This window comes from Portunus trituberculatus, chromosome 23 (assembly GCF_017591435.1).
Source record: "Portunus trituberculatus isolate SZX2019 chromosome 23, ASM1759143v1, whole genome shotgun sequence".
Taxonomy (NCBI): Eukaryota; Metazoa; Arthropoda; class Malacostraca; order Decapoda; family Portunidae; genus Portunus; species Portunus trituberculatus.
Window position 1 is genome coordinate 13,497,983 of NC_059277.1, and position 26,173 is coordinate 13,524,155.

Sequence of the window (26,173 nt, forward strand, 5' to 3'; positions counted from 1 at the left end):
ACATCATTATTAGATCTCCTCTCTCCAGTCAACCTTTCAAAGTTGATAGTCCCATTTCCTTCATTTTTTCTTCATCTCTAGCACCATCTTTGTAGCTGTCCTTTGAATATTTCTAATTTCTTGATATTCTTTGGCATATGTGGAGACCACACCACTGCTGCATGTTCACTTATGGTTCTTATTATAGTGGTTATGATTTTTTTCATCACACGCTTATTCACGTAATTAAATGCCACTCTTATACTTGTTAGTGTCTTGTATGCTGAAGTAAATATTTAATTTACGTGTCTTTCTGTGGTCAGGGTGTCTTGTATAACCACTTCCAGGTCATTCTCTGGCTTCCTCTTTATTATAATCTCTTCTCCCATTTTGTATTCCCACGTCAGTTTTCTATTACTTTTACCCATACTTCCATCATGTGTGTATGTGTGTAATTCACCATCACCACCACCACCACAGTCATCTGTTGGTCATCCAGTCAGTCTTCCCCCATTACGGAGTGAGCTCAGAGCTCGTAGGGTAGGACTGAGACCACAACACACAACACACACCGGGAAAGCGAGGCCACAACCCCTCAAGTTACATCCCATACCTATTTACCACTAGGTGAACAGGGGCTACACATTAAGAGGCTTGCCCATTTGCCTCGCCACCTCCGGGACTCGAACCCGGACCCTCTCGATTGTGAGTCAAGCGTGCTAACCACTACACTACGCGGGGTGTGTGTGTGTGTGTGTGTGTGTGTGTGTGTGTGTGTGTGTGTGTGTGTGTGTGTGTGTGTGTGTATATTTTACCTAGTTGTATTGTGCAGGGTTTGAGCAGGGCTTACAGTATCCTGTCTCCATATCTCCATTTATCAAATTTTTCTTTAAAGCTATGCACATTATGTGCTGTAACAACTTCATCACTCAATGCATTCCATTTTTCCACCATTCTATGTGTGTGTGTGTGTATTTACCTAATTGTATTTACCTAATTGTAACATACGGGAAAAGAGCTATGCTCGTGTTGTCCCGTCTCCATATCTATTAATGTCCAGCTTTTTCTTAAAATCATGAATATTCCTTGCGTTGACCACTTCCACGTCTAAACTATTCCATGCTTCCACCCTTCTATGAGGGAAGCTATATTTTTTCACATCTCTCCTATAAGTGGCCATTTTAGTTTTTCCCATGCCCTCTCGACATTCTTCCATTCCACATACACAGATCTTCCCTATCCATTTTTCCATGCCAATCATCACTCTGTATATTGCTATCAGGTCTCCCCTTTCTCTTCTGTTTTCCAGGGTTGGAAGTTGCATTCTTTTCAGTCTGTCTTCATAAGTCAAATCTCTTAAGTCAGGCACCATTTTCGTTGCAGCCCTCTGTACTTTCTCTAGTTTCCTTATGTGTTTCTTTAAGTTCGGAGCCCACTGTATTGTTGCATATTCAAGCCTCGGTCTTATCATTGCAGTAATTATTTTCTTCATCATTTCTTCATCTAGATATACGAACGCCACTCTTATGTTCCTCAATAAGTTCAATACTTCTCCAATTATTTTGTTTATATGTCTCTCTGGCGATAGGTCATTGGTAATTGTCACCCCAAGGTCTTTTTCTTCATGACTGGTTTTATGTCTTCATTTCCTATCTTGTACATACTCCTGATTCTTCTTTCACTCTTGCCAAACTCTATTTTCTTGCATTTTGTCGTGTTGAACTCCATTTGCCATGTACAGCTCCATTTCCATATTCTGTCCAAGTCTTCCTGGAGTAGTTCGCAATCTTTGTCACATCTCACTTTTCGTAACAATTTTGCATCGTCTGCAAATAGGCTCACATAACTGGACACCCCATCCACCATGTCATTTATGTAGACTGCGAACATTACTGGTGCCAACACTGATCCCTGTGGAACTCCACTCTCCACCAATCCCCATTCTGATGGTCTGTCCTTAATTATTGTTCTCATTTCTCTTCCTACCAAAAGTCTTCCATCCATTTTAGTAAACTGCCATGCACTCCTCCTACCATTTCAAGTTTCCAGATCAGTCTCTGGTGTGGTACCTTATCAAAGGCCTTTTTTAAATCCAGATATATTCCATCAGCCCAACCATCTCTTTCCTGTATTACATCTATCACCCTCGAATAGTAACATATCAGGTTTGTCGTGCATGAACGCCCTTTCCTAAAACCAAATTGACACTCACAAAGTATGTCATTTTTCTCCAAGAAGTCTGTCCATCTAGTCTTCACCACCCTCTCACACATCTTAGCTACCACACTTGTAAGTGACACTGGTCTATAGTTCAATGGGTCTCTCTTGTTACCTGATTTATAGATTGGGACAATGTTAGCTCTTTTCCAGTCTTGGGGCACTACACCTTCCCTTAATGAGGCATCAATTACTTCACAAACTTTTTCTGCCAATTGCTCCCTGCATTCTCTTAAAATCCATCCTGATACCCCATCAGGTCCCACAGCTTTTCTCACTTCTAAACTCCCCATCATGTTCTTGATCTCCTCCACCGTTACTTGAAACTCCTTCATAATCCCTTTCTGTTCCATTACCAGTGGTTTGTCAAAAGCAGTCTCCTTTGTGAATACCTTCCGAAAGCATCCATTCATAGCCTCTGCCATTTCCTGGGATCTTCACTGCATACTCCATTTACTTCTAAACTTTCAATACTTTCTCTATTTTTGATGTTGTTGTTCACATGTCTGTAAAAAGCCTTGGTTGGTCTTTACATTTATCAATTATATCCTTTTCTTGTTTCTTTCTTTCTTCTCTTCTAATCAACACATATTCATTTCTTGCTCTTTTGTAACTTTCCCACTGCTTAATCCGTCTTTTCCTTCTCCACCTCTTCCATGCATCCTCTTTTCTTGTTCTAGCCTTTTCACATCTATCGTTAAACCAGTCCTGCTTTCCAACTTCTCTATGTTGTCTTATTGGTACAAATTTTTCTCACCTTCTTTGTATATTTTTATAAATTCCTTCCACTTTTCATTTGCTCCTTAGCACTCTTGAATTTCATCCAATTTGTCTCTTGAAAGAATTTCTTTAGGTTTCCAAAATCTGTCTTGGCATAATTCCATCTTCCCACTTTATATTCTTCATTTCTTCTAGATTTCTCTTCGTCTATCACCTTGAACTCCAAAACTGCATGATCACTCTTTGCTAAAGGGCACTCCACCCTCATCTCCTCAATGACCATTGGCTCTGTACTAAAGACCAAGTCCAGTCTTGACGATGCTCCCTCTCCTCCAAACCTAGTATCTTCTTTGACCCACTGAGTTAACACATTTTCCATTGCCAGTGTCAATAGTGTATTTCCCATGTTGTCTCTGATCCTTCCATTGACCAGTCCTCCCAACACACCTCTTTACAATTAAAATCTCCCATCATTATAGTTCGTTCACAGCCACCCAACATTTCTTCCAGACATGTTCCTGTATCACTTATCATTTCTTCATATTCCTGTACTGACCATGCATTTGTCTTAGGTGGTACGTACACCACTATGTAGTGCCTCTTTTTCCTTCATTAGTTTCTGCTCTGATCTTTAGCACTTCTGCCTTTCCCATACCTTTTTCACTTGATCCACCTTTATATCTTTTTTAACCAGCAACATCACTCCTCCTCCCATCTTACCTACTCTATTTCTTTTCCAAACGTTATATTTCCCTTCTCCAACCTTCATCAGGTCTTCTCCCTCTCTCAGTTTTGTTTCAGTAAGACCCACAATATCTGGGTTCTTGTCCCTCAAGTAATCGTTGAGTTCTAAAATCCCCGATATCACTCCATTTATGTTGGAATACATTACATTGTGTGTGTGTGTGTGTGTGTGTGTGTGTGTGTGTGTGTGTGTATTTACCTAGTTGTATTTACCTAGTTGTAGTTTTACAGGGCCTGGGCTTTATGCTCGTGTGGCCCCGTCTCCATATCTACACTTATCCAATCTTACTTTAAAAGTGTGCACACTCGTTGCAGACACTACTTCTTCATCTAAACTGTTCCACGTCTCAATACATCTCTGCGGGAAACTATATTTTTTAATATATCTCAGACATCTTCCTTTTCTCAGCTTTTTACTATGCGATCTTGTGCTTCGGATGTCATATTCTTCTCTCAAGATCAGTTTCTCATTATCCACTTGGTCCATTCCGTTGATCAATTTATAGACTTGTATCAGGTCTCCTCTCTCCCTTCTTTGTTCCAAGGTTGGTAGATCCATAGCCTTTAGTCTCTCCTCATATGTCATCCCTTCAAGTTCTGGGACCATTCTTGTAGCCATTTTTTGTAGCCTCCAATTTTCTTATGTGTTTCTTTTTATGAGGGGTCCACACTACTCCTGCATATTCCAATCTAGGTCTTATTATAGTATTTATCAATTTCTTCATCATTTCTTTGTCCATGTAGTGAAATGCTACTCCAATATTCCTCAGCAAATTATATGTTTCTCTAAAAATTCTATCAATATGGCTTACTGGTTGATTGTTTTCTTCCATCGTCACTCCTAAGTCCTTTTCCTTTTTGACTTTCTCCAGTTCTACACCATCTCCCATCTTATAGATTCCCACAGGTCGTCTTTCACTCTTTCCCATTTTCATGACATGGCTTTTGTTCAGTGTAATTCACTGTTCACTGTTTGATCTGCTGCAGTCTCTGACGAGACAGCCAGACGTTACCCTACGGAACGAGCTCAGAGCTCATTATTTCCGATCTTGGGATAGGTCTGAGACCAGGCACACACCACACACCGGGACAACAAGGTCACAACTCCTCGATTTACATCCCGTACCTACTCACTGCTAGGTGAACAGGGGCTACACGTGAAAGGAGACACACCCAAATATCTCCACCCGGCTGGGGAATCGAACCCCGGTCATCTGGCTTGTGAAGCCAGCGCTCTAACCACTGAGTGTGTGTGTGTGTGTGCATGTGTGTGTGTGCATGTGTGTGTGTGTGTGTGTGTGTGTGTGTGTGTGTGTGTGTGTGTGTGTGTGTGTGTGTGTGTGTGTGTGTGTCTATGCATACACATCACAATGCCCATTTTCCAACAGACATGCATTACGACTTTGACTATCAGAACACCAGGATCTTGAAGGAGGAGGTGACTCTTCTTCCTGGCGACAGTCTTGTTATGGAGTGCGGCTACAATGCATCTCACCGCACCACTCCAACCTACGTGAGTCTGGCTGCCTCACTCAAACCCCCACTAATAACGTCACAGTACATTAAAACACTAATTTCGTGACACAGATAAGTCCTCTCACTGCTAACAGGAAATTCACTTTGACTTACAATGTACAGGTGAGATACTGACTAATTTTGGGGGGTGAAAGTCATAAGAGTGAGTTTATTGACTAGTTTCACCTTTGGCTTCTTCACTTGGGAGTAAGTCACTTCTCTTAACCTCCACTGCCTTACAAGGAAGTCTTTACTCCACACACCTATATCAAAACCATAAAGTTTAAGGTTATATGGATAAAGCAACCTTGTAAGAACTTTTAAACAAAACATAAGGAAATAAGGGAATTAAGCTGGCAGTCCCTTTATAAAACATACTTAACTATTGCCCACTTAGCATCCCTGTTCTTAAATTTGTCTCATCTTTTCAATTACATTCTCAGAGGAGCTTTTTCCTTATGTACTAAGAAACCTTAACGGCATATGACAGCTGCTGCATTATTTTAGGGAGGGTTCGGCACCAATGAAGAAATGTGCCTCACCTTCCTGAGTTACTACCCACGTGTTGACCTCTTCCTGTGCGGCTCAAACCCAGAAATGAACACTGTTCTCGATAGTCTTGGCCTTGAGATCAGTGCTGCTAACAAAGACAAGCTGTAAGTGTGAATGCTCTCTATCAATGTGTACATTCACTTAGAATGATTATGTAACTCTATGCATGTAGTTCTGTAACAGCAGGGAGCAGAAATACAAAAGTAAATGTCTGATGTAGTGATGTGTCTAATAAGAAGTTTGTTTATAAGATGGTTCACTAATACTTGTTTCTCAATTCTCATCCAAGTTAAGTATTTAGAAGTACATTGTTTTAAAAAATTAACATGTCTTTTCTCACCATGGCCATGCATACATTTCTCACAACAATCATACCACTCATCACTCTAAAGGTTTTTTGTAAAATTTATCCTGTCTATTTACTTTTCAGGGAAAAAATGCTGAATTACAAGTAAGTCTGTAACTCCTGATTAGTAATGCTGAGTATTCACAAACCTTGTCTTGTGCTATACTGTCCTATTCATATGCATGTTAATCATATACTTATGATATACACACTTCACTCATTGGAAGTACAATCATGTCAGAAATCACAGAACACACCATACTTGCTCACACTGTATTGGCTGTTTTCCTCAGTCCTAACTAAGTCCTCTGATCTGCTAAAAAAAAAAAAAAAAAACACATCAAATGTCAAGTTTTTGTAAGACAGTCAGCAGACCAAAGACTGAACACTGAGGGCCAAAGCAAAACAGAGGTGAGTGTGGTGTGTTGCACTGATTGTGCCCGATGGAACACAGAGTCTTGAAATGAATACATGTCCTTTCAGAATTGAGATGAACTGGGAGGTGGAGAACAAACTACTGGAGAAAGTGAAGAGTGGGAATCTGTCAACTACAGGCATGCCACTCATCATGGCTGACATGCTGAAGACCGTCAACATCACTGCCCCTCAGAGTATGTGCTGCGCCACCCACTGTACCTCTCCAACCTGACACATCACACTTGTTGGCATTCACTCCATAAGCTTTATCAAACTCTCACCTACATCAGGCTTTTCCATCAAAAAGACTTACATACTTGCTCACTCCTCACCACCCTATCCATAACCACGAGTTTGCCAATATAAAGTAACAAGCTAAACATAATTTGAATACACTTTTTATCAAGCAGCTACATCTGTCATTGGATATTTGCATCCTGGCAGACCTTCTCCATTGTTTTATAAAACATTCTTAACCAAATACGTACAAGTAATAATCATCAGTCGATATCAAATGATGACTATTTTCATAAATAATGAAAATATCAAATGGAAGAGTTCTTTATAGTCTGAAGTCCAGCAAGAGTCAGAGTGTTGGCACTCAGGTCTAACAATAGTTTCCTTTCTGGCCATTTGACACACATGCTTTGCCTCTCCCTCTCTCTCAATCCTTTATAAAAAAAAAAAAGACAAATCCAGTCTAACACTGTTCAGTGCATAAAATTCATCAAAATATTTATTTGTGAGTCAAATAAGTGAGTGTAAATAAGAAAACTCTTATCTACAAATTCTGAACCACTCCTCCCCTCTGCCACCAGAGTATATCAACCAGTCCCTGTATAATGTGCTGCAAGACAAAGCCATCTGGATGGACGAGATTGACCTCTGCCCTGCAGAAGGCTGTGCTGGAGGGGAACCACACCTCAACATGCCACCTTCATGGCCAAAGCATTCTTATGGGAGTAAGTCATTAGAGATATAAAAATTCACAAGAAAACCAAAACAATGCTGGGTACGAGTTATGTGCCATGAATAGTTCACATTCTGGCACCAAACAATCCACACACTAACAAGAAGTTAGTGGAGCAAGAATTTCATCACTAAAGCTGCTCACCAATAAATGTAAGAGATGTAGAATGTGGATACCACTCCACATCATCATTGATTACTCCATTCCCATTGTAGCTACAGTACACAAGCTGCACCTCCACCACCACCATACCTACACCAGCCTGCCATTCATCTGACACTGAATAATTTAATTTACATTTACACTGTTGGCAATAGAATATATCACTGGCCACTTTTACTTCATCCTGTACAGACTATGTGTGGCCGTCAACTCGAGTACATACTCTTCCCTTCTTGAAACTGAATTAACACTTTCACTGCAATATGCAATACCTCACAGCACTAAAAGCAATGAAATCTTAATAAGCAGTGAAAATGAAAATAAAAAAAATAATGATAGATTTTGTCATTTTTAGCCAGGTAATGCTTGAGGATGGTAGTGGAGCAAGAAGAAAGATTAAAAAATGGTTTGTAGTGTGGGAAGATCTTAGCAAATTGCAGGAAAAATATTAAATATACCATCAATTAGCAACATTTTCTCTGATGCAATTCACTCATGCCATCTTTCAGAAAAGCAGTACCATCACAGCACCAGACCTCCAGCCACTGCAGGATCCTCTGCCTGAGGTGAGCTTCATGCACAGCGTGGTGCTGGACCAGCAGGGCAGCTACGTCTTGTTGTGGACGCCCAGGAAGGAAGATGTTGTGTTTGAGGTTCAGGTAAGCATTTTGCATTAACCGTGGGGGCATTAAGAATACACATCAGGATTTCCCTCAGGAATTACAACTACATAGTCCTATTTTTCAAAATATTCCTTCTTCCAAACTATATAAGTTTTCTGTGCCACAGGTGGGCACAACAGGCTATGTGGGACTGGGCTTCTCTCCCACCGGAGGCATGAAGGGAGCAGACATCATACTGGGATGGGTGGACACCAGCGGGGAGGTGTTCCTGCACGTGAGTAACTGGTGACTGCTTTGTCTTCTCTCAGGAGAGTGACCTGTACTCTGAAACACTTCCATGCTGCACCTCCACTCTTTCAAATGGCTCTTGTTAAAGTTACATGGGTTTTTAAGTGTGTTTTTATGGTTGCAGTGATATATTGACAAGATTTCTACATATTAGGAGGAGAAACAATCTTAAAAAACCTAGATAATTTCTGCGGCCTTTAGAAAATGGTCATGGTGAGAGCAGAGAATATTTCTAAGCATGGGCCAGAATTCCTCACTAGTGACTAATCCCAATAACATAACACCATCAGTGATATAAGAAAACTGACCCAAACTTCCTCAAGGGCACGTTGGACCACTGAGAGGCAACCTTGTTTCACTGACTTCTAGGCAGTAAGTCGGCACCAAGGAGCTACCACCAGCCAGGGTGAGTTTGCTGCTCACTATAGACCATTCCTCTCCCCTGAGTTGAGCAGCTGGTGTTTGCAAATTTGTAGCAGCATTCTGAGCAAGAGAGAGGTCTCCAGACACTTCTCTAACTTTGGATAGATTTTTTGCTCCTTTTGTAGGGACTAGCGCCTCAGTTAGAGAGGCGATAGCATAGTGAATAAGGTGGTGAGCGTGGGATCGGGCAGACGTCCACGCATAGGTTCAAATCCCACCACATACAGCCTTAAACACTTTGCAATTTGTCGAATGGTTTAAAGTTACCTACATGTCACCATGATACCCAGGTTCTAGGTGGTTACACCCAAGATAGGCTTCGGGGGTGATATGGGCCCTAATATGGATACCACTACAAATAAAGTTGCCTGCGCCGCTAATGAGCAGAAGCTGAACAGCGCTTCCCATACACTCTTCTAGTGTGCCTACAGGCGCTATAGGCCTTAATGTAAAAAGAAAAAAAAAGATAGCCTTTTCTTATGTGCATTTTAATGCACTTAGCCTCTTTCCCTCTCACATAAAAAATGAAAGTATTTCAAGGTTGTTTCCACGTCTCTGGTTACAGATTCCTATACTATTTATAAGGGAAACACTTGTAATTATCTCTGTAGTCTTTAAAAAGTGATAATTGAGAGAGCAAAGTGTTCCAGGATACAGGCCAATGTTGCAAGGAGCTCAGTGTTGTGGTCTTCCATACAGGACAGTTATGCTGAGGGCAACTCGGCCCCAATGGTAGATGAATCTCAGGATGTGAAGCTGCTGGGGGGCTACCAGAACGACACCCACACAGTACTGAGGTTCTCCCGGCCCTGGGACACCTGTGATGGGGACCAGGACTACACTCTCTCTGTAAGATTCTTCCTCTTTTTTTTTTTTTTTTTTTTTTTTATACCATGTGGGGTTTTCACGGGAATTTCTGGGCTAAAGGAGATACTTTTTGAGGTACCTCCTATCTCAAAGCCCACCCGCTAGGAAACCGTTGCCCCGAGTAAGGAAGCCCAACCTACACTCGGACTGTGGACAGGATTTGAACCCATGCGCTTGGAGACCCCTCGGACCCCAAAGCACGCATGGTTCCACTGTTTCGTCCATAACAACACTGAGGACACAATGGACCTGGAAATGTTGCTTCACCATCATGTGTCAGACAGCTGAAATAACTCTTGTTTCATTCATTCAGTTACTATTCCCAAAACTCGGGGAAAAATGTGGAATAAGGGAAGGATAAATTTAAATGATTTTTTAGACCATTTCTACAATGTGCTTTAGTTTCCATGGAATAACCTACATCATATAAATTATGGCTCTTTTTTTTCCCACAATCATCACTAACTTTTTCTAACTTTCTTTTTTCTGCCCTTGGCTGGCTCTCTTCCCTACATATAAAAGAAAAAAAAAAAAAAATCCAGTCTGCATCAACGCGATGCATTAATGTTCTTACCACTGCAACAAAATAACATTATGCAAACTGAACCATATGTAATTCTAAAATAACAAATTGTCTAAATACCCTTTCCCTCTAATCATACAATATTCTTACAAGTGCAATCCCCCACAAATGGGTACATACTAAAGTTTCCTCCGGTGTTCTCAGTCTTTTTTTCCGTTCACTGGTAAATCTATGCTTACTTCTCTATTTCCCCATTCCCTTTGTTTCTAATTATTTCAAGAGGAAAGTTTCATGACATTTATCCTCCATTTCTTTATAATACATTTGCCTCTTTTCATTAAACACTGGGATTTCTGTGGACCTGGTTTTTCCTTCCTTTTCTTGTCCTAGGAAATGAAAAATAGAATAAAATCTAGACAGGATGACACAGTGCATATCAAATATTAGATTACCAAGAAAAACCTTACTTTGAATATCTCTAACCTTTCTCTCCTCTCTCTATCTGTCATCTAACACAACTACTCATACATGCACACTAACAATCTCTCTACTAGACAGGATGACAAGTGGCCCATCTACTACAGATAACCTGAATGAAGCCTGCACAAATCATCTCTTTCTTCTTTTTCCTCATGTCATTTACTCATAACCAACACACTCACCACACACCAATCTTCCCTTGGAATAAATCATAGTCTTTTGAATCATCACAATACTCTTTTCTTCCCATGTCACAAAAATGTCCTTTATTCCCTCCAACAAGGACGACACAGTGCGAGTCATCTGGGCATACAGCAGCCGTGACCCAGCCAGTGAGACAAACTTGCACTACCATGATAGGAGAGGGACCAAGAGCCTCTTCCTGCAGTCCCCCCAGTTTGAGATGCCACAGATGGGTGCCGATGTGAAGACCTGGGACTTCCTTTCACACAATGTAAGGAGTGTGCTCTCTTGTACTGTGGTTAGCTCAAGTAATGTTCTTCTCTTGCTTTCTCTGTGCTTTGTATTCCTTAAGTCTTCTGATTTGCTGAGAATCTCTTTACCAAATATGATAAGTATGTAAGGAGTTCTCTCTCTCTTGTACTGTGGTTAGATCAAATAATGTTCTGTCACTTCCTCTGTGCTTCATTGTTAAGTCTTTTGATCTGTTGAGAATCTTATTACTTATTCTCATAAATATGTAAGGAGTTCGCTTTCTTGTATTGTTGGGTAAGTCAAATAATGTTCTACTTGCATTTTCTTTCTGTACTTTGTCTTCTTTCAGTCCTCTGAGATTACACTGCTGGTCAGAGCAGAAGGCGCAGTACCTGTGACATCCTGTGAAGGAGATTAATGACACAGAAAATATGTTTTAATGAGGGTATTCACCTAAACTAGTAATTGATAGAGTGCCCTCGTGCCTTCTTGACCATTCGAGTCTCTTGCGAAGTGTATCACCCAGGTGGTGGAGATACTGAGTGTCAATATTGTCCCATATGTCCTGAATAGTGGCTTGGAGGCGTGGGAGGGAGGCGGTATCTCTCTTTTAGCTTCAGTTTTATGTACACCCAGAGATTTTTTATAGGGTTCAGGTCTGGCAAAGTTGCGGGCCAAGGTTTTAAAAGGCTGACATTGCAGAAATCAAACCAGTCAACAATTAACTTTGCCGTATGGCATGGTGCATCATCTTGCATGAAGGTATCAGCATTGCACTTTTCTATACTCATCTAACTCATCTAGAATTAGCTTAAAGTAGTTATTTTGGTTCATATGAACATTCTTAGGCAAAAACACTGACTTTTCAAGACCATAGTAAGAAAAACAACCCCACACCATCAAAGAATCTGGGTTTTAATGTGTGTGTGTTGTGTAGTGTGGATTGTGACAGTTACTACTGGGTCTGCAGTACACATGGTTTCTCTGGTTGTCTGTAATCTGAAAGCTTGCCTATCTGACCAAAGTACCCTATGACACTTACCTAAGTCCCAATCTTTGTGCTGAGACACAAACTGCTTGCCTACTGTTAAGGTAATCATGACTGAAGCAAGGTTTTGAAACTGCGCAGCAACTCCGTTATCCCATGTCGCCTTTCACATATCTCCACACACTTCTTTCACTCATCCCACCCAGCACAGAGGGTTCCTAGCCTAAAGTTTCTTGCTGTGTATGGGAGGGTTGGCCTAAAGCCGTCTTGTAAGGTGGTGGCGAAGTGTCTCTTCCTCCCTCACGATGAATTTTGATCCAACGTTGAACAGTTCTGAGAGCTTTGTCAGTGTTCGTGGCAATTTCTTGATTTGACATATTCTCCCTCACTAAGGCACAAATGACTGAGATTTGGGCCTTACTAATTAGTTTCCTAGGTCCCATAATAGGTAGTAACAGGGCACAATGGTAAGCTCACGCATCCACAAAAAAGGGCCATGAGGGGGGTGAAAGAAAATTCAAATGCAAGCACATGAACCACAGACAAAGGTTGACTAAGGAAACATACCTACTTTGACTACTAGAGCTGCAGAATTGCCAGATTGCGACATACAGCGAATCCCGCCGTATGTTTAGGAGTTAAGAAGGGATGAATGAAATTTGGTCAGCATGGAAGTCGTGGTCCCTTTTGCGCCTTCCACTCTGACCAGCAGTGTATGCTTGGCTCTGCTTTGTAAGTCTTTCAGTGTTTCAGTAGAATGTTGACTTACTGTAAGTCAATTTAAAGTCATCTACTTAAAACTCCACCTAAAAAGAAAGGCCCAAAATCAGGCCTACACATGGCAATCCCTGAATGAAGCTCACCTATCTATTTCCATCTATCATCCCTATCCATAGTGACTCTTTACTGACAACCTGATTATCAACTCCATTCCCTCCATCTACCTCTTTTTGAGATCCAATTCCTTCTTCTTTTCTCAAACCTAACTTCAAGATTGAACTCATTATTTGTTGTTCAATCCTAATTGCGAACCTGAAAATTTTGTTTATGCCACCCTTGTTATATCCATTACACCATTTAAAGACCTTTACCTTAATACAATACCACTGTAATGAGAGTAGCCTTGAACACACTCTTCCACCAGAGCAATTGAAGGCAGAGCCAAGACACCAGAATAGGTTTCATGTCACATATTACCACCAGTTCATACAAAACAATACTTTCAGTTGCAGGTTTATCGGTATTAACAATCATTCTAACTTTTACCAGGTGAGCTTACCAGACCATCTTGACACTCTGTACTGGTGTAAGATTTTCAAGATGCCGCCCACTCCCACCAAGCACCACATGATTGGGGTGAGTGATGACAAGACCTACAATCTTGATCAATAATTTATGACCTATATATCTATCTATTTGCCAGGCTGGCTGAGACGAGGTCGCTGTGCGACTGATACAGGATAACCTAGATGGGCCCTGGTGGCCCTTTGTTATCCTATTATTTATGTTATGTTATTACCTTATATATTGTACATATATATATATATATATATATATATATATATATATATATATATATATATATATATATATATATATATATATAAACTCATACATTGTGACAGGGGCTAAGAATACTGCCATTATATACCCAACATGGTATAGGAGGGAACAAGGAACCTTCTCTTTTCTCTTTATGGTGTCCTACAAACAGAAAACAAAGCTAATTTCATTCTTGGAAAATTAAAACATTAAATTATTCAAGGTTATTTGCAGTTTTTTTTATATAATTTATGTTGTGCATGCCCAATACCACTTCTACATAAATTAATGAATGAATAAAGTTTGCTCCAGAAGTTGGAGAAGAAAATTAAAATATAAAATCACTGAATCATCTTTGCAGTTTGTTCTGAATTTGTAGTTTTTCCTGGTAACTTAGAAAAAAATTGGAACACTTATAATGAATCTTCTTTAAAATTTCCAGTTTTCCAAAAGTTGAGAAAAAAGATCAAAACACTAAATCACTGAACCTCCTTTTGAATGGCCAGTTTTTACCAATAGTTGAGGAAGAAAAAATAAACTGAAAAAATAAACTAACACTAAATCATGAAACATTCTCAGTTTGTCCCAATAGTGGAGGAGAAGAATGCGGAACACGTGCATCACATTTTGTTCTACGAGTGCCACGCGCCGGACAGTGACACTCTGTTTGAGCAGCACGTGGAGGAGAAGGGAGCACAGTGCCACACCCCCAACATGCCTGACTCCTTCCGCTACTGCCAGTCAGTGCTCATTGCCTGGGCAATCGGTGGCCTGGGTGGGTACAGCATCTCACTCTCAGCTATTTGTCTGACTTCCAAGAAACTCATTTTCTATCTTGACTAAAATTCTTGCCACACACACACACACACACACACACACACGGGACATCGTCGATGGCGGAGGTGGTCGCTGAGCTCCAGAGCAATCATCTATAATTCTACAGTTACCTAAGAGTAACCAAGGTGGGAAAGGAGCTGGTAATGTTTGTCCCGTCTCCATATAGTCATGTTAACTGTTGATTAGCAAAATAATGTCCAGTGAAGGTAAATATAAACTGTAGCCTGCGTTTGAGCCATCAGCTGGTTTGTTTACGTCTGCGCAACATGGCGGCCGTGAACTCGAAAGAGGAATCAGACTTCACAGGGTTTCAAGGAATAATGGAGAAGAGCGCTTATGTGAAGAAAATTCTGGAGTTAGAAGGTAAAATTGAAAAACTGTTTGAAAAGTATGAGGGCCTGGAAACGAGTTATGACAATGTAAAGAGAGACTGTGCCGATATGAAGAAGGAAAATGCAGCACTGAAAGAGGAAGTTAAGCTAATTAAAGTGAATTGCGAAAAATGTGGAGAATCTCTAGGAAAAGTGATGGAGAAGCAGGCTGAATGGAAAAAAGTCAGGAAGTGGAAAGAAAGGAGGTAAATTACAAAGTTGCAAGTCTGGAAAAGGAAATCAAAGAGTCAGGGAGAAAACTTTGGGCCTTGCTGAAATTATAGATCAACAGATCATAGAAGAGAAGATAGCTGAGAAAGTGGTGAAGGTTATTAAGTCAAATGAGACATTGGTGAGGGAAACTGTAGACAAAAAGAGATGTGTGGTGATATTTGGTGTGGAGGAGGATAAGACACCGAGTAAAATGGAGAGAGAGAAAACATAAAAAGGTGATAAATAATATCATTAATGTGGTGCAAGAGGAGGAAAAGACCTAGTACAAGAAATAGAGGACTTCCATAGAATTGGAAAGTTCACAAGAGAAGGTATGAGGCCAATAAGAATCAAACTTAAGTCACAAAAGGATGTAGATGAATTGGTGGAGAAGTCATGGAGGCTAGCCCAGCAGGAAACAACAAGGAAGATTTGGTTGAGAAGAGATCTCGGTGAAAAGGAAAGAGAAATGTTAAATGAGTTGAGAAAGGAGGCTTTGAAAAAAATGAAGAGAGGACAGAAGAAGAGAAGAAAGAGTTTTTCTGGAGAATCTTGGATATGAGACTGAGGAAGTGGTTCATAACCCAGAAAAGTACAGCAAGAAAGGACTAAAGAAACTTACATATGAGCGAAATGTAATGTATTCCAACATAAATGGAGTGATATCGGGATTTTAGAACTCAACGATTACTTGAGGGACAAGAACCCAGATATTGTGGGTCTTACTGAAACAAAACTGAGAGAGGGAGAAGACCTGATGAAGGTTGGAGAAGGAAATATAACGTTTGGAAAAGAAATAGAGTAGGTAAGATGGGAGGAGGAGTGATGTTGCTGGTTAAAAAGATATAAAGGTGGATCAAGTGAAAAAGGTATGGGAAAGGCAGAAGTGCTAAAGATCAGAGCAGAAACTAATGAAGGAAAAAGAGGCACTACATAGTGGTGTACGTACCACCTAAGACAAATGCATGGTCAGTACAGGAATATGAAGAAATGATAAGTGATACAGGAACATGTCTGGAAGAAATGTTGGGTGGCTGTGAACGAACTATAATGATGGGAGATTTTAATTGTAAAGAGGTGTGTTGGGAGGACTGGTCAATGGAAGGATCAGAGACAACATGGGGAAATACACTATTGACACTGGCAATGGAAAATGTGTTAACTCAGTGGGTCAAAGAAGATACTAGGTTTGGAGGAGAGGGAGCATCGTCAAGACTGGACTTGGTCTTTAGTACAGAGCCAATGGTCATTGAGGAGATGAGGGTGGAGTGCCCTTTAGCAAAGAGTGATCATGCAGTTTTGGAGTTCAAGGTGATAGACGAAGAGAAATCTAGAAGAAATGAAGAATATAAAGTGGGAAGATGGAATTATGCCAAGACAGATTTTGGAAACCTAAAGAAATTCTTTCAAGAGACAAATTGGATGAAATTCAAGAGTGCTAAGGGAGCAAATGAAAAGTGGAAGGAATTTATAAAAATATACAAAGAAGGTGAGAAAAAATTTGTACCAATAAGACAACATAGAGAAGTTGGAAAGCAGGACTGGTTTAACGATAGATGTGAAAAGGCTAGAACAAGAAAAGAGGATGCATGGAAGAGGTGGAGAAGGAAAAGACGGATTAAGCAGTGGGAAAGTTACAAAAGAGCAAGAAATGAATATGTGTTGATTAGAAGAGAAGAAAGAAAGAAACAAGAAAAGGATATAATTGATAAATGTAAAGACCAACCAAGGCTTTTTTACAGACATGTGAACAACAACATCAAAAATAGAGAAAGTATTGAAAGTTTAGAAGTAAATGGAGTATACAGTGAAGATCCCAGGGAAATGGCAGAGGCTATGAATGGATGCTTTCGGAAGGTATTCACAAAGGAGACTGCTTTTGACAAACCACTGGTAATGGAACAGAAAGGGATTATGAAGGAGTTTCAAGTAACGGTGGAGGAGATCAAGAACATGATGGGGAGTTTAGAAGTGAGAAAAGCTGTGGGACCTGATGGGGTATCAGGATGGATTTTAAGAGAATGCAGGGAGCAATTGGCAGAAAAAGTTTGTGAAGTAATTGATGCCTCATTAAGGGAAGGCGTAGTGCCCCAAGACTGGAAAAGAGCTAACATTGTCCCAATCTATAAATCAGGTAACAAGAGAGACCCATTGAACTATAGACCAGTGTCACTTACAAGTGTGGTAGCTAAGATGTGTGAGAGGGTGGTGAAGACTAGATGGACAGACTTCTTGGAGAAAAATGACATACTTTGTGAGTGTCAATTTGGTTTTAGGAAAGGGCGTTCATGCACGACAAACCTGATATGTTACTATTCGAGGGTGATAGATGTAATACAGGAAAGAGATGGTTGGGCTGATGGAATATATCTGGATTTAAAAAAGGCCTTTGATAAGGTACCACACCAGAGACTGATCTGGAAACTTGAAATGGTAGGAGGAGTGCATGGCAGTTTACTAAAATGGATGGAAGACTTTTGGTAGGAAGAGAAATGAGAACAATAATTAAGGACAGACCATCAGAATGGGGATTGGTGGAGAGTGGAGTTCCACAGGGATCAGTGTTGGCACCAGTAATGTTCGCAGTCTACATAAATGACATGGTGGATGGGGTGTCCAGTTATGTGAGCCTATTTGCAGACGATGCAAAATTGTTACGAAAAGTGAGATGTGACAAAGATTGCGAACTACTCCAGGAAGACTTGGACAGAATATGGAAATGGAGCTGTACATGGCAAATGGAGTTCAACACGACAAAATGCAAGAAAATAGAGTTTGGCAAGAGTGAAAGAAGAATCAGGAGTATGTACAAGATAGGAAATGAAGACATAAAACCAGTCATGAAGAAAAAGACCTTGGGGTGACAATTACCAATGACCTATCGCCAGAGAGACATATAAACAAAATAATTGGAGAAGTATTGAACTTATTGAGGAACATAAGAGTGGCGTTCGTATATCTAGATGAAGAAATGATGAAGAAAATAATTACTGCAATGATAAGACCGAGGCTTGAATATGCAACAATACAGTGGGCTCCGAACTTAAAGAAACACATAAGGAAACTAGAGAAAGTACAGAGGGCTGCAACGAAAATGGTGCCTGACTTAAGAGATTTGACTTATGAAGACAGACTGAAAAGAATGCAACTTCCAACCCTGGAAAACAGAAGAGAAAGGGGAGACCTGATAGCAATATACAGAGTGATGATTGGCATGGAAAAATGGATAGGGAAGATCTGTGTATGTGGAATGGAAGAATGTCGAGAGGGCATGGGAAAAACTAAAATGGCCACTTATAGGAGAGATGTGAAAAAATATAGCTTCCCTCATAGAAGGGTGGAAGCATGGAATAGTTTAGACGTGGAAGTGGTCAACGCAAGGAATATTCATGATTTTAAGAAAAAGCTGGACATTAATAGATATGGAGACGGGACAACACGAGCATAGCTCTTTTCCCGTATGTTACAAGTAGGTAAATACAAGTAGGTAAATACACACACACACACACACACACACACACACACACACACACACACACACACACACACACACACACACACACACACACTTTGCCATGCATTTCATTACCCTACCCAGACCAGGAATCCAAGTTAAAGAATGTCTGAGAAAGATAAAATCATTGCATTATTATTACATATTATTATTAGTAGTAGTAGTATTACTATTACCATCATCATTATTATTATTATTATTATTATTATTATTATTATTATTATTATTAGGTATCATGTTTAATTTTCATCCTCTCCTCCTCTTTTCCCAGCTTGCCCATATTAACGTTAGTCAAATGTGAATACTACTAGGTACATTTATTTAACATCAATATTTGGTGAAGGAGAGATGGATATATGTATAGGAAAGAACGTGTTAAAAAAAAATTACAGATATCCACCACAAAATAGAACCACAGAGAGAGAGAGAGAGAGAGAGAGAGAGAGAGAGAGAGAGAGAGAGAGAGAGAGAGAGAGAGAGAGAGAGTTTACTTTGTTGAGTGCAGTGCTAAGTGGTGACAAACTGACTTGAACCTCACCACTTCACTTTCACATTGAGATGGTGTCCTATAGTGTCTGTCTTGTGTGCAGGGGAGATGTACCCAGAGCATGCAGGCTTCCCCCTTGGAGAGCAGCATGGAGGGGCAACCTACTTCATGATGGAGTCACACTACGACAACCCAAACCTCCGCCAAGGTTGGTGCTTTCCCTTCCCCTCAGCTCTTTTCCATAACTATTCCATACTTTCCTCTGCTCTCCTCCAAAGTGATTCTGTACTGTTTCTATTCTTGTATTCTTGATTCTGGGTTTCCTTTAGCTCACTTCCAAAACAGTCTTGTTATCTTGCCCCTGTATTTCCCTCTTTTCACTTCCAAATGAGTCTTTAGCTATTCAAAAAGACAAAAATTAAGTTCTCTATTTTAGTTATCCAGAAAAGGCAAAAATCAAAGCTTCCAGTTATTGACATGACAAAATCCAGAAAAGACAAAAATAAAATTTTCCAGTTATTAATAAAAAGAAAAAAACATATCCTTTATCCAGCAAAAGAAAAGTCTCTTTTTATCCAGGAAAGATAAAGGACAAAAAAAATCATGCTTCCAATTATCCAGAAAGACAAAAAACAATCACCAGTTATCCAGCCATTCCTCCTCATCACCACCAGTTAATTAGCCAGCCATGCCTCTCCAGTTACCAGTTATCCATTGATCCCTCTGAGTAACCACGAGCCTCTGTTCCCTCAGGGGTGGTGGACTCGTCAGGGATCAGGATATTCTACACAGAGAAGCTGAGGGATTACGATGCAGGAATCCTGATGATTGGCCACCAGGTATCCTTCACACATATCATCCCCCCACATCAAGAGAACTTCCTGTCGGGGACCTTCTGTGACGACTCGTGCACTGGTGAAGTAAGTGTGTCCCTCCCATAACGGTGACAGTACTTTGGTAAGGTTCGTGTTCAGAAATGCTTTGCTCACTAGCTACACTATTGTCAGAGACTACAATGATGATTAGCTAGGTTCTCAAGAGTGTTTCTCCTGTTGAGGATGTGGGAATCATGTTAATCTTCCACTAAATTTTTAAAATCAGCTTAAAAAATATTGTATCACTTCATCCATAGCCATTTGATTTGCTCACTCACTACACCTATTTTCAGAGAACACAGGTTCTCAAGAATATTTCTCCTTTTGATAATGTGGAAATCTTGATAATCTGCTACCAGAACTTTAAAATTAGCTTTAAAAACACTGTAGCACTCCAACTACGGCCTTTTGAATGTAGTGGAAGTGTGGCACATGAGTGTATTAGAATGTGGCCCATGTTTCTCTTCCCCTGGCAGTAAAATTAGTGAACTCAGCAGGTAACTGTGTCACTCCAGTGGGCAAAACAACATTCTGCCTCATTTTAAGTCATGCTTTTCTTAATAATTTTGTTGCTTTGATAGGCTGTGTTATGGCATAGTTATAAAGGGGAAACAGTGGCATGGATTAACTTTTTTATGTATGTATAAAGTCCGTTTCACATCGGAGGTGAAACACCCGACGCATGACTCAGGCTGACTTTGTTGCTATGGGTATGTTCATACCAGGCATGATGCTAGGCAAGACATTCCCTGCGGTGGAGGCTGGCTGACTTGACAGTTCCTTCTGCAGTGAGGGAAGGCAGTACTACTCTATGGGAGGAGAAGGTGGAGGAAGAGGAGTTATTGATGTTAGCTTTAGCCTTGAATAATAAAGGGAAAAAGAAATGGGTATATGAAGCAAATATGAAATGATTAGAATGTAGTGAATATCATCTTGGTCAAGAGCTAGAAATAGATGAGGGAAATTTGGACAGTATTTCAGACTGACTCCAACTCAGTTCTCTGAAGTTCTATCATTCTGTGAATAAGATATTAAGAAGCAAGGCACCAACTATAGGACTACAGGAAATCCATCAGTTCACAGTGAAGGACAGAGTGAGGGAGAGTTGAGGAGTCAGGTCAATGCAGTCAAAAATAGGTGTGGGCTTCTGGAGACAAAAGTACAAAAGTGGGAGTCCCAAGTGGTATGAGTCATCGATGCTATGGCCAGAAAAATCACTTGTCCAGTGATCATAAAATCAGTGCGTGCATTGTGGCTGGCACGTGTCCAGTGTGAACACTCCTACTGGAAGTACACTGAGGCAATTTTAAGCCAAGCAGCTTCACACTGCATGTGTTGGGTGTCTTATTTCCTGAGTGAAATGGCCTTTAGTTTGATTTTGATTTTGCTGATCTTTGTTTGATTTCACTTATTTATTATTTTTGTATTATTTACATTTTATTTAAATTTTTTTTTTACTGTGTATTATTTATTGATCATTCAGTTATCCATATACAGGCAACCCCTGCTTAACGAAGGTTCACACAACAAAATTTCGTTACAACGAAGGTTTCATTTTACTACCATCTACTCATTTAACCCTTTCAGTGCTCTGGACCACGATCGTGGCTTTGAGGGAAATGCCTCCTGTCCACGATCGTGGTCCCATATTTGACGAGTCACAGAATTAAACCGCATGCCTCCTGGCTGCTGCTAGTTGCCAGATGACATTCTCCCATCCTCCCTCAACTCATGGGATGTGCCATCAGTTGTGTGGTAAGAAAAATAGTCATAATGGCATTAGAGTATCAGATGCCCCTTTTTTCACAATTATTATTATTTTACGACGTCGCTAGTGGCTATTTGTGCATTTATTTACAGAAATAACAAGAGTAATGATCAAATCTTGTTGATTGAGAGCAGATATGCCAGATATTTTTTGTTTATTGGTAGTATATTGCATATTTCGTATATTACCATATATGGGCATGCGTATCCTCGCTCATGATAGTACGTACATCAAGAAAACACTGAAAACGTATTTTATATTATTTGTGTGGGCATAATGTATGCACAGGTGTGAAAAATAATTACCCTAGCACATTCTGGAGCAGTTCTGAGCAACTGCAGTTCAAATCAGGCGGAAAATTCTGTGTAATTTAGTGAAAACACCTGCACAAATTGCGGCAGAAAATAACCACCCACTATGATAGCAATACTCAACAGCGCACAACGAACCACCAGAAAGCCAACTTCCTATCATTATTGCACCACTTTCCAGGGTGAGTAAAGACCTAAATTTTTTATAGTAGATGCATAACACTCTATTATGCATGAGAATATTCATTCTTTTCAATTTTGTAAACCTCGATTTTTCGGCCAAATTTGCGTCTCACAGACATGATCCAAAAACCTATTTGCGCCTTGAAAGGGTTAATGAACACCAAACTCACTTTAACAAAGTTTTATCCAGGTAATATTTTTTCAAGTTTGAAAGCCCCGCCGTATCATGCAAGCCAACAGGCTTATGAATACACCAGCGCCTCTCGTGAACAAAACGCACACCACTTACTCCCCCTGTTCAAAACAATAACAGCGTCAGCAGCAGCTTGTCTTCCCTCGCTCAACTTACCACCAAAACGCCCTGCAATGTCGCCTAGCATTGCTAAGAAGACCAGGAAGTCTCTTACTCTCGAAGTGAAGCTGGATATTATTCACAGACACGAGAGGCAAGAAAACTAATAGCAATGCTTGCCACCATCTTGACTCCATCTACTGTCTCTACTATTTTCAAGTCAGCAGACTCTATTAAGAAGGCTGGTGAGACCTTATCTACCTTGCAAGCTAAAAGAACCACCTGAACTCATGACTACAATGGATAAAATGGAAAGCCTTGTGGAAATGTGGTACATAAGTTTTGTATGTGATACAATGATGCGCCCTTTGTTTACATTCCACAGGTTGCTGGTTAGTGTCTTTCCCGTTTCACTCTCCCTCCCTTCATAAATTTAAGATCATCAACATTATAAAGTTACGTACATACATACATTAGTGTACATTATAATGACTTAAATTAAACTGCTTAAATGTTTAACTTCATAATTTCTACTTTCATTAAACCTTTCTCTGTACTATGATGCACTCTCGCTTTGTTTACTCTCAATAGAAGTTCAAGCCAGGGGTTAAACTTGTTATAATCAGTCCCCTAAACGAAATTTCGTTTAGCAAAGGTTTTTTATGAATGTAACCCCTTCGTTAAACGGGGGTTGCCTGTACTTCATTATATTTATTTACTTATATTTATTATTTAATTTATCTATTCATTAATATTTTACTATTTATGTACATATTTCATTTCATTGCAGCACAATTATCCATATAATTTACATATGATTTTCCTTGTCATTTCCTTGTCAGACGCTGCCAAGGGAGGGAGTCAAAGTGTTCCAAGGCGTCCTACACTCCCACCTGCTGGGCACCTCACTGCTGGTGAGACAGGTGCGGGATGGCCAGGAGCTGCCCATGATAATGAAGGGTGAGTCAGGGAGTCAGGGAGGCAGTGTGTGTCAGGAGTGATGCACCATTGCCATACCTTCATAAGCTGGTGTGTGTGTATTTACCTAGCTGTAGTTTTACAGGGCTTTATGCTGTGTGCTCCAATTTTTCTTTAAAACTATGATCTATATTTTTAACATCTCTCATTCCATTTTTACTATGCATCAATTTATAGGATCAGTTTCTTTATCCACTTGATCCATTCCATTCATCAATTTATAAACTTGTATCCAATCCCCTCTTTCCCTTCTTTGTTCCAGAGTTGGTGGATCCATAGCCTTTAGTTTCTCCTGATATGTACACTCTTTGCTGACACCACTTCCTCACTCAAACTGTTCCAAGTCTCAACACATCTTTGCGGGAAACTATATTTTTTAACATCTCTCAGACATCTTCCCTTCCTCAGTTTCTTACTATGCAATCTTGTGCTTCTAATGTCATATTCTTCTCTAAGGATTAGTTTCTCATTATCCACTTGATCCATTCTGTTAATCAATTTATAAACTTGTATCAGATCCCCTCTCTCTCTTCTCTGTTCCAGGGTTGGTAGATCCATAGCTTTTAGTCTCTCCTCATATGTCATCCCTTTAAATTCTGGAACCATTCTTGTAGCCATTTTTTGTAGTCTCTCCAATTTCCTTATGTGTTTCTTTTATGGGGGGTCCACACAACTCCTGCATATTCCAATCTAGGTCTTATTTTAGTACTTATCAATTTCTTCATCATTTCTTTGTCCATATAGTGAAATGCTAATCCAATATTTCTTAGCAAATTATACGTCTCTGAAAATTCTATCAATATGGCTTACCGGTTGATTGTTTTCTTCCATTGTCACTCCCAAGTCCTTTTCCTTTTTTACTTTTTCTAGTTCTACTCCATCTCCCATCTTATAGATTCTCACTGGTCGTCTTTCACTTTTTCCCATTTCCATGACATGGCTTTTGTCCACATTGAATTCCATCTCCCATTTTTTACTCCATTTCCAGATCTTGTTTAACCCTTAAGAGGTCAACCACGTACATGTCTTTGCTTACTATCTGTGGTCAATCAGACATCTTCCTTCTTTCTCAGTTTCCATGCGTTTGAAATTACCTCCAGCTTCAAGATTTATATTCTTTGAAGTGTCTAGCATATATCACTTTCCGCCATTCTGACATGGATTAGTCATCTCCTCACCCTCTTCTGACTCCAAAAATGGAGCGACATTTGGTATTACTGTCATGAATGTGATGTAGCTCTATCATTGAGCCTTTTTTTGAAGAATATCACACCCTGCTGCAATAATTTAAGATACTGAAAGTAATCAATATTTTGTGGTAAACTGAGCAAATTATTTTTTACATTATATTTACAGTATTTACAAATATTTTTTTGTATTTTCATTTCATAAAACATTTAATTTATGAATATGTAACCATTATACACATATCTCTAGAGAAAAATATCGATAAAACGATTAAAAAGTCTCATTCAGAAGTTGTCTCTCAGCATCACTAAGCTTTTCTCCAGGTGGACATTATCAATTTCAAACTTTAACTCTTATTTTTACTTTTCTATGCCCATTTTGAGTTTTATGGAATGAAATGGAATTTTTGACCATGAGTATTCATAAATCCATCTCCATTGCTGACCTCTTACGGGTTAAGTCTTCCTGTAGTATTTCACAATCCTCTTTTTGTTTAATGACTGCACAGTTTCACATCGTCCGCAAACAGATTTATGTAGCTGTTCACTTCCTCTGACATGTCGTTTATATATACGAGAAAAAGTATTGGCGCCAACACTGACCCCTGTGGCACTCCGCTGTCTACTGTTCTCCACTTGGACTTCATATCTTTAACTATTGTCCTTATTTTTTTCTCCCTCAACTAATTTTTCATCCATCTCAATGTGCTTCCTTTTAACCCACCCTTCTTCTCTAACTTCCATAGTAATCTTGCATGTGGCACTTTATCAAACGCCTTTTTTAAATCTAAATAAATACAGTCAATCCATCCCTCTCTCCTTGTACTTTATCAACTATTCTAGAGTAAAAACTCAATAAATTTGTTACACATGACCGACATTTTCTAAAACCAAATTGGCTATTTGATAATAATTTGTTGTCTTCAAGAAACTCAATCTATTGCTTCTTTATTACTTTTTCACACATCTTGCATATTACACTAGTTAGTGATACCGGTCTGTAATTTAAAGGTTCTTCCTTCCTTCCGCTCTTATATATGGGAACCACCTCAGCTCTTTTCCACTCCACAGGCACTGTTCCATTTTCTATTGAGCATTTTATGATGTTGTATATAGGACTTGCTAGTTCTTCCCTACATTCTTTCAGTATTCTGCCTGAGACTTCATCCAGTCCCATTGCCTTTTCCTCATCTAGTTCCGTTATCAACTTTTTTATTTCAAGCTTGGTTACTTTAATCTCTTTCATATGGACAGTCTCTCTATTACCCTGTGGTCTTTCAAATTTGGATTCCTTAGTAAAGACCTCATGAAATTTACTATTTAACAGTTCTGCCATTCCGTTCTCTCCTTTTAACCTTTCTATTGT

General features: G+C 39.7%; 1 protein-coding gene across 1 annotated transcript in view; it reads left to right on the forward strand.

Moving 5' to 3' along the window:
* LOC123507724 overlaps positions 1–26,173 on the forward strand; it is a 52,960-nt gene that overhangs the window by 16,747 nt on the left and 10,040 nt on the right. Inside the window, 15 exon segments of the mRNA XM_045260882.1 lie at positions 5,049–5,173; positions 5,683–5,831; positions 6,158–6,178; positions 6,557–6,684; positions 7,309–7,366; positions 7,368–7,452; positions 8,132–8,281; positions 8,412–8,519; positions 9,656–9,805; positions 11,110–11,280; positions 13,519–13,605; positions 14,371–14,566; positions 19,317–19,421; positions 19,967–20,133; positions 23,485–23,602. Coding sequence (XP_045116817.1) covers positions 5,049–5,173; positions 5,683–5,831; positions 6,158–6,178; positions 6,557–6,684; positions 7,309–7,366; positions 7,368–7,452; positions 8,132–8,281; positions 8,412–8,519; positions 9,656–9,805; positions 11,110–11,280; positions 13,519–13,605; positions 14,371–14,566; positions 19,317–19,421; positions 19,967–20,133; positions 23,485–23,602 — 1,818 coding nt within the window.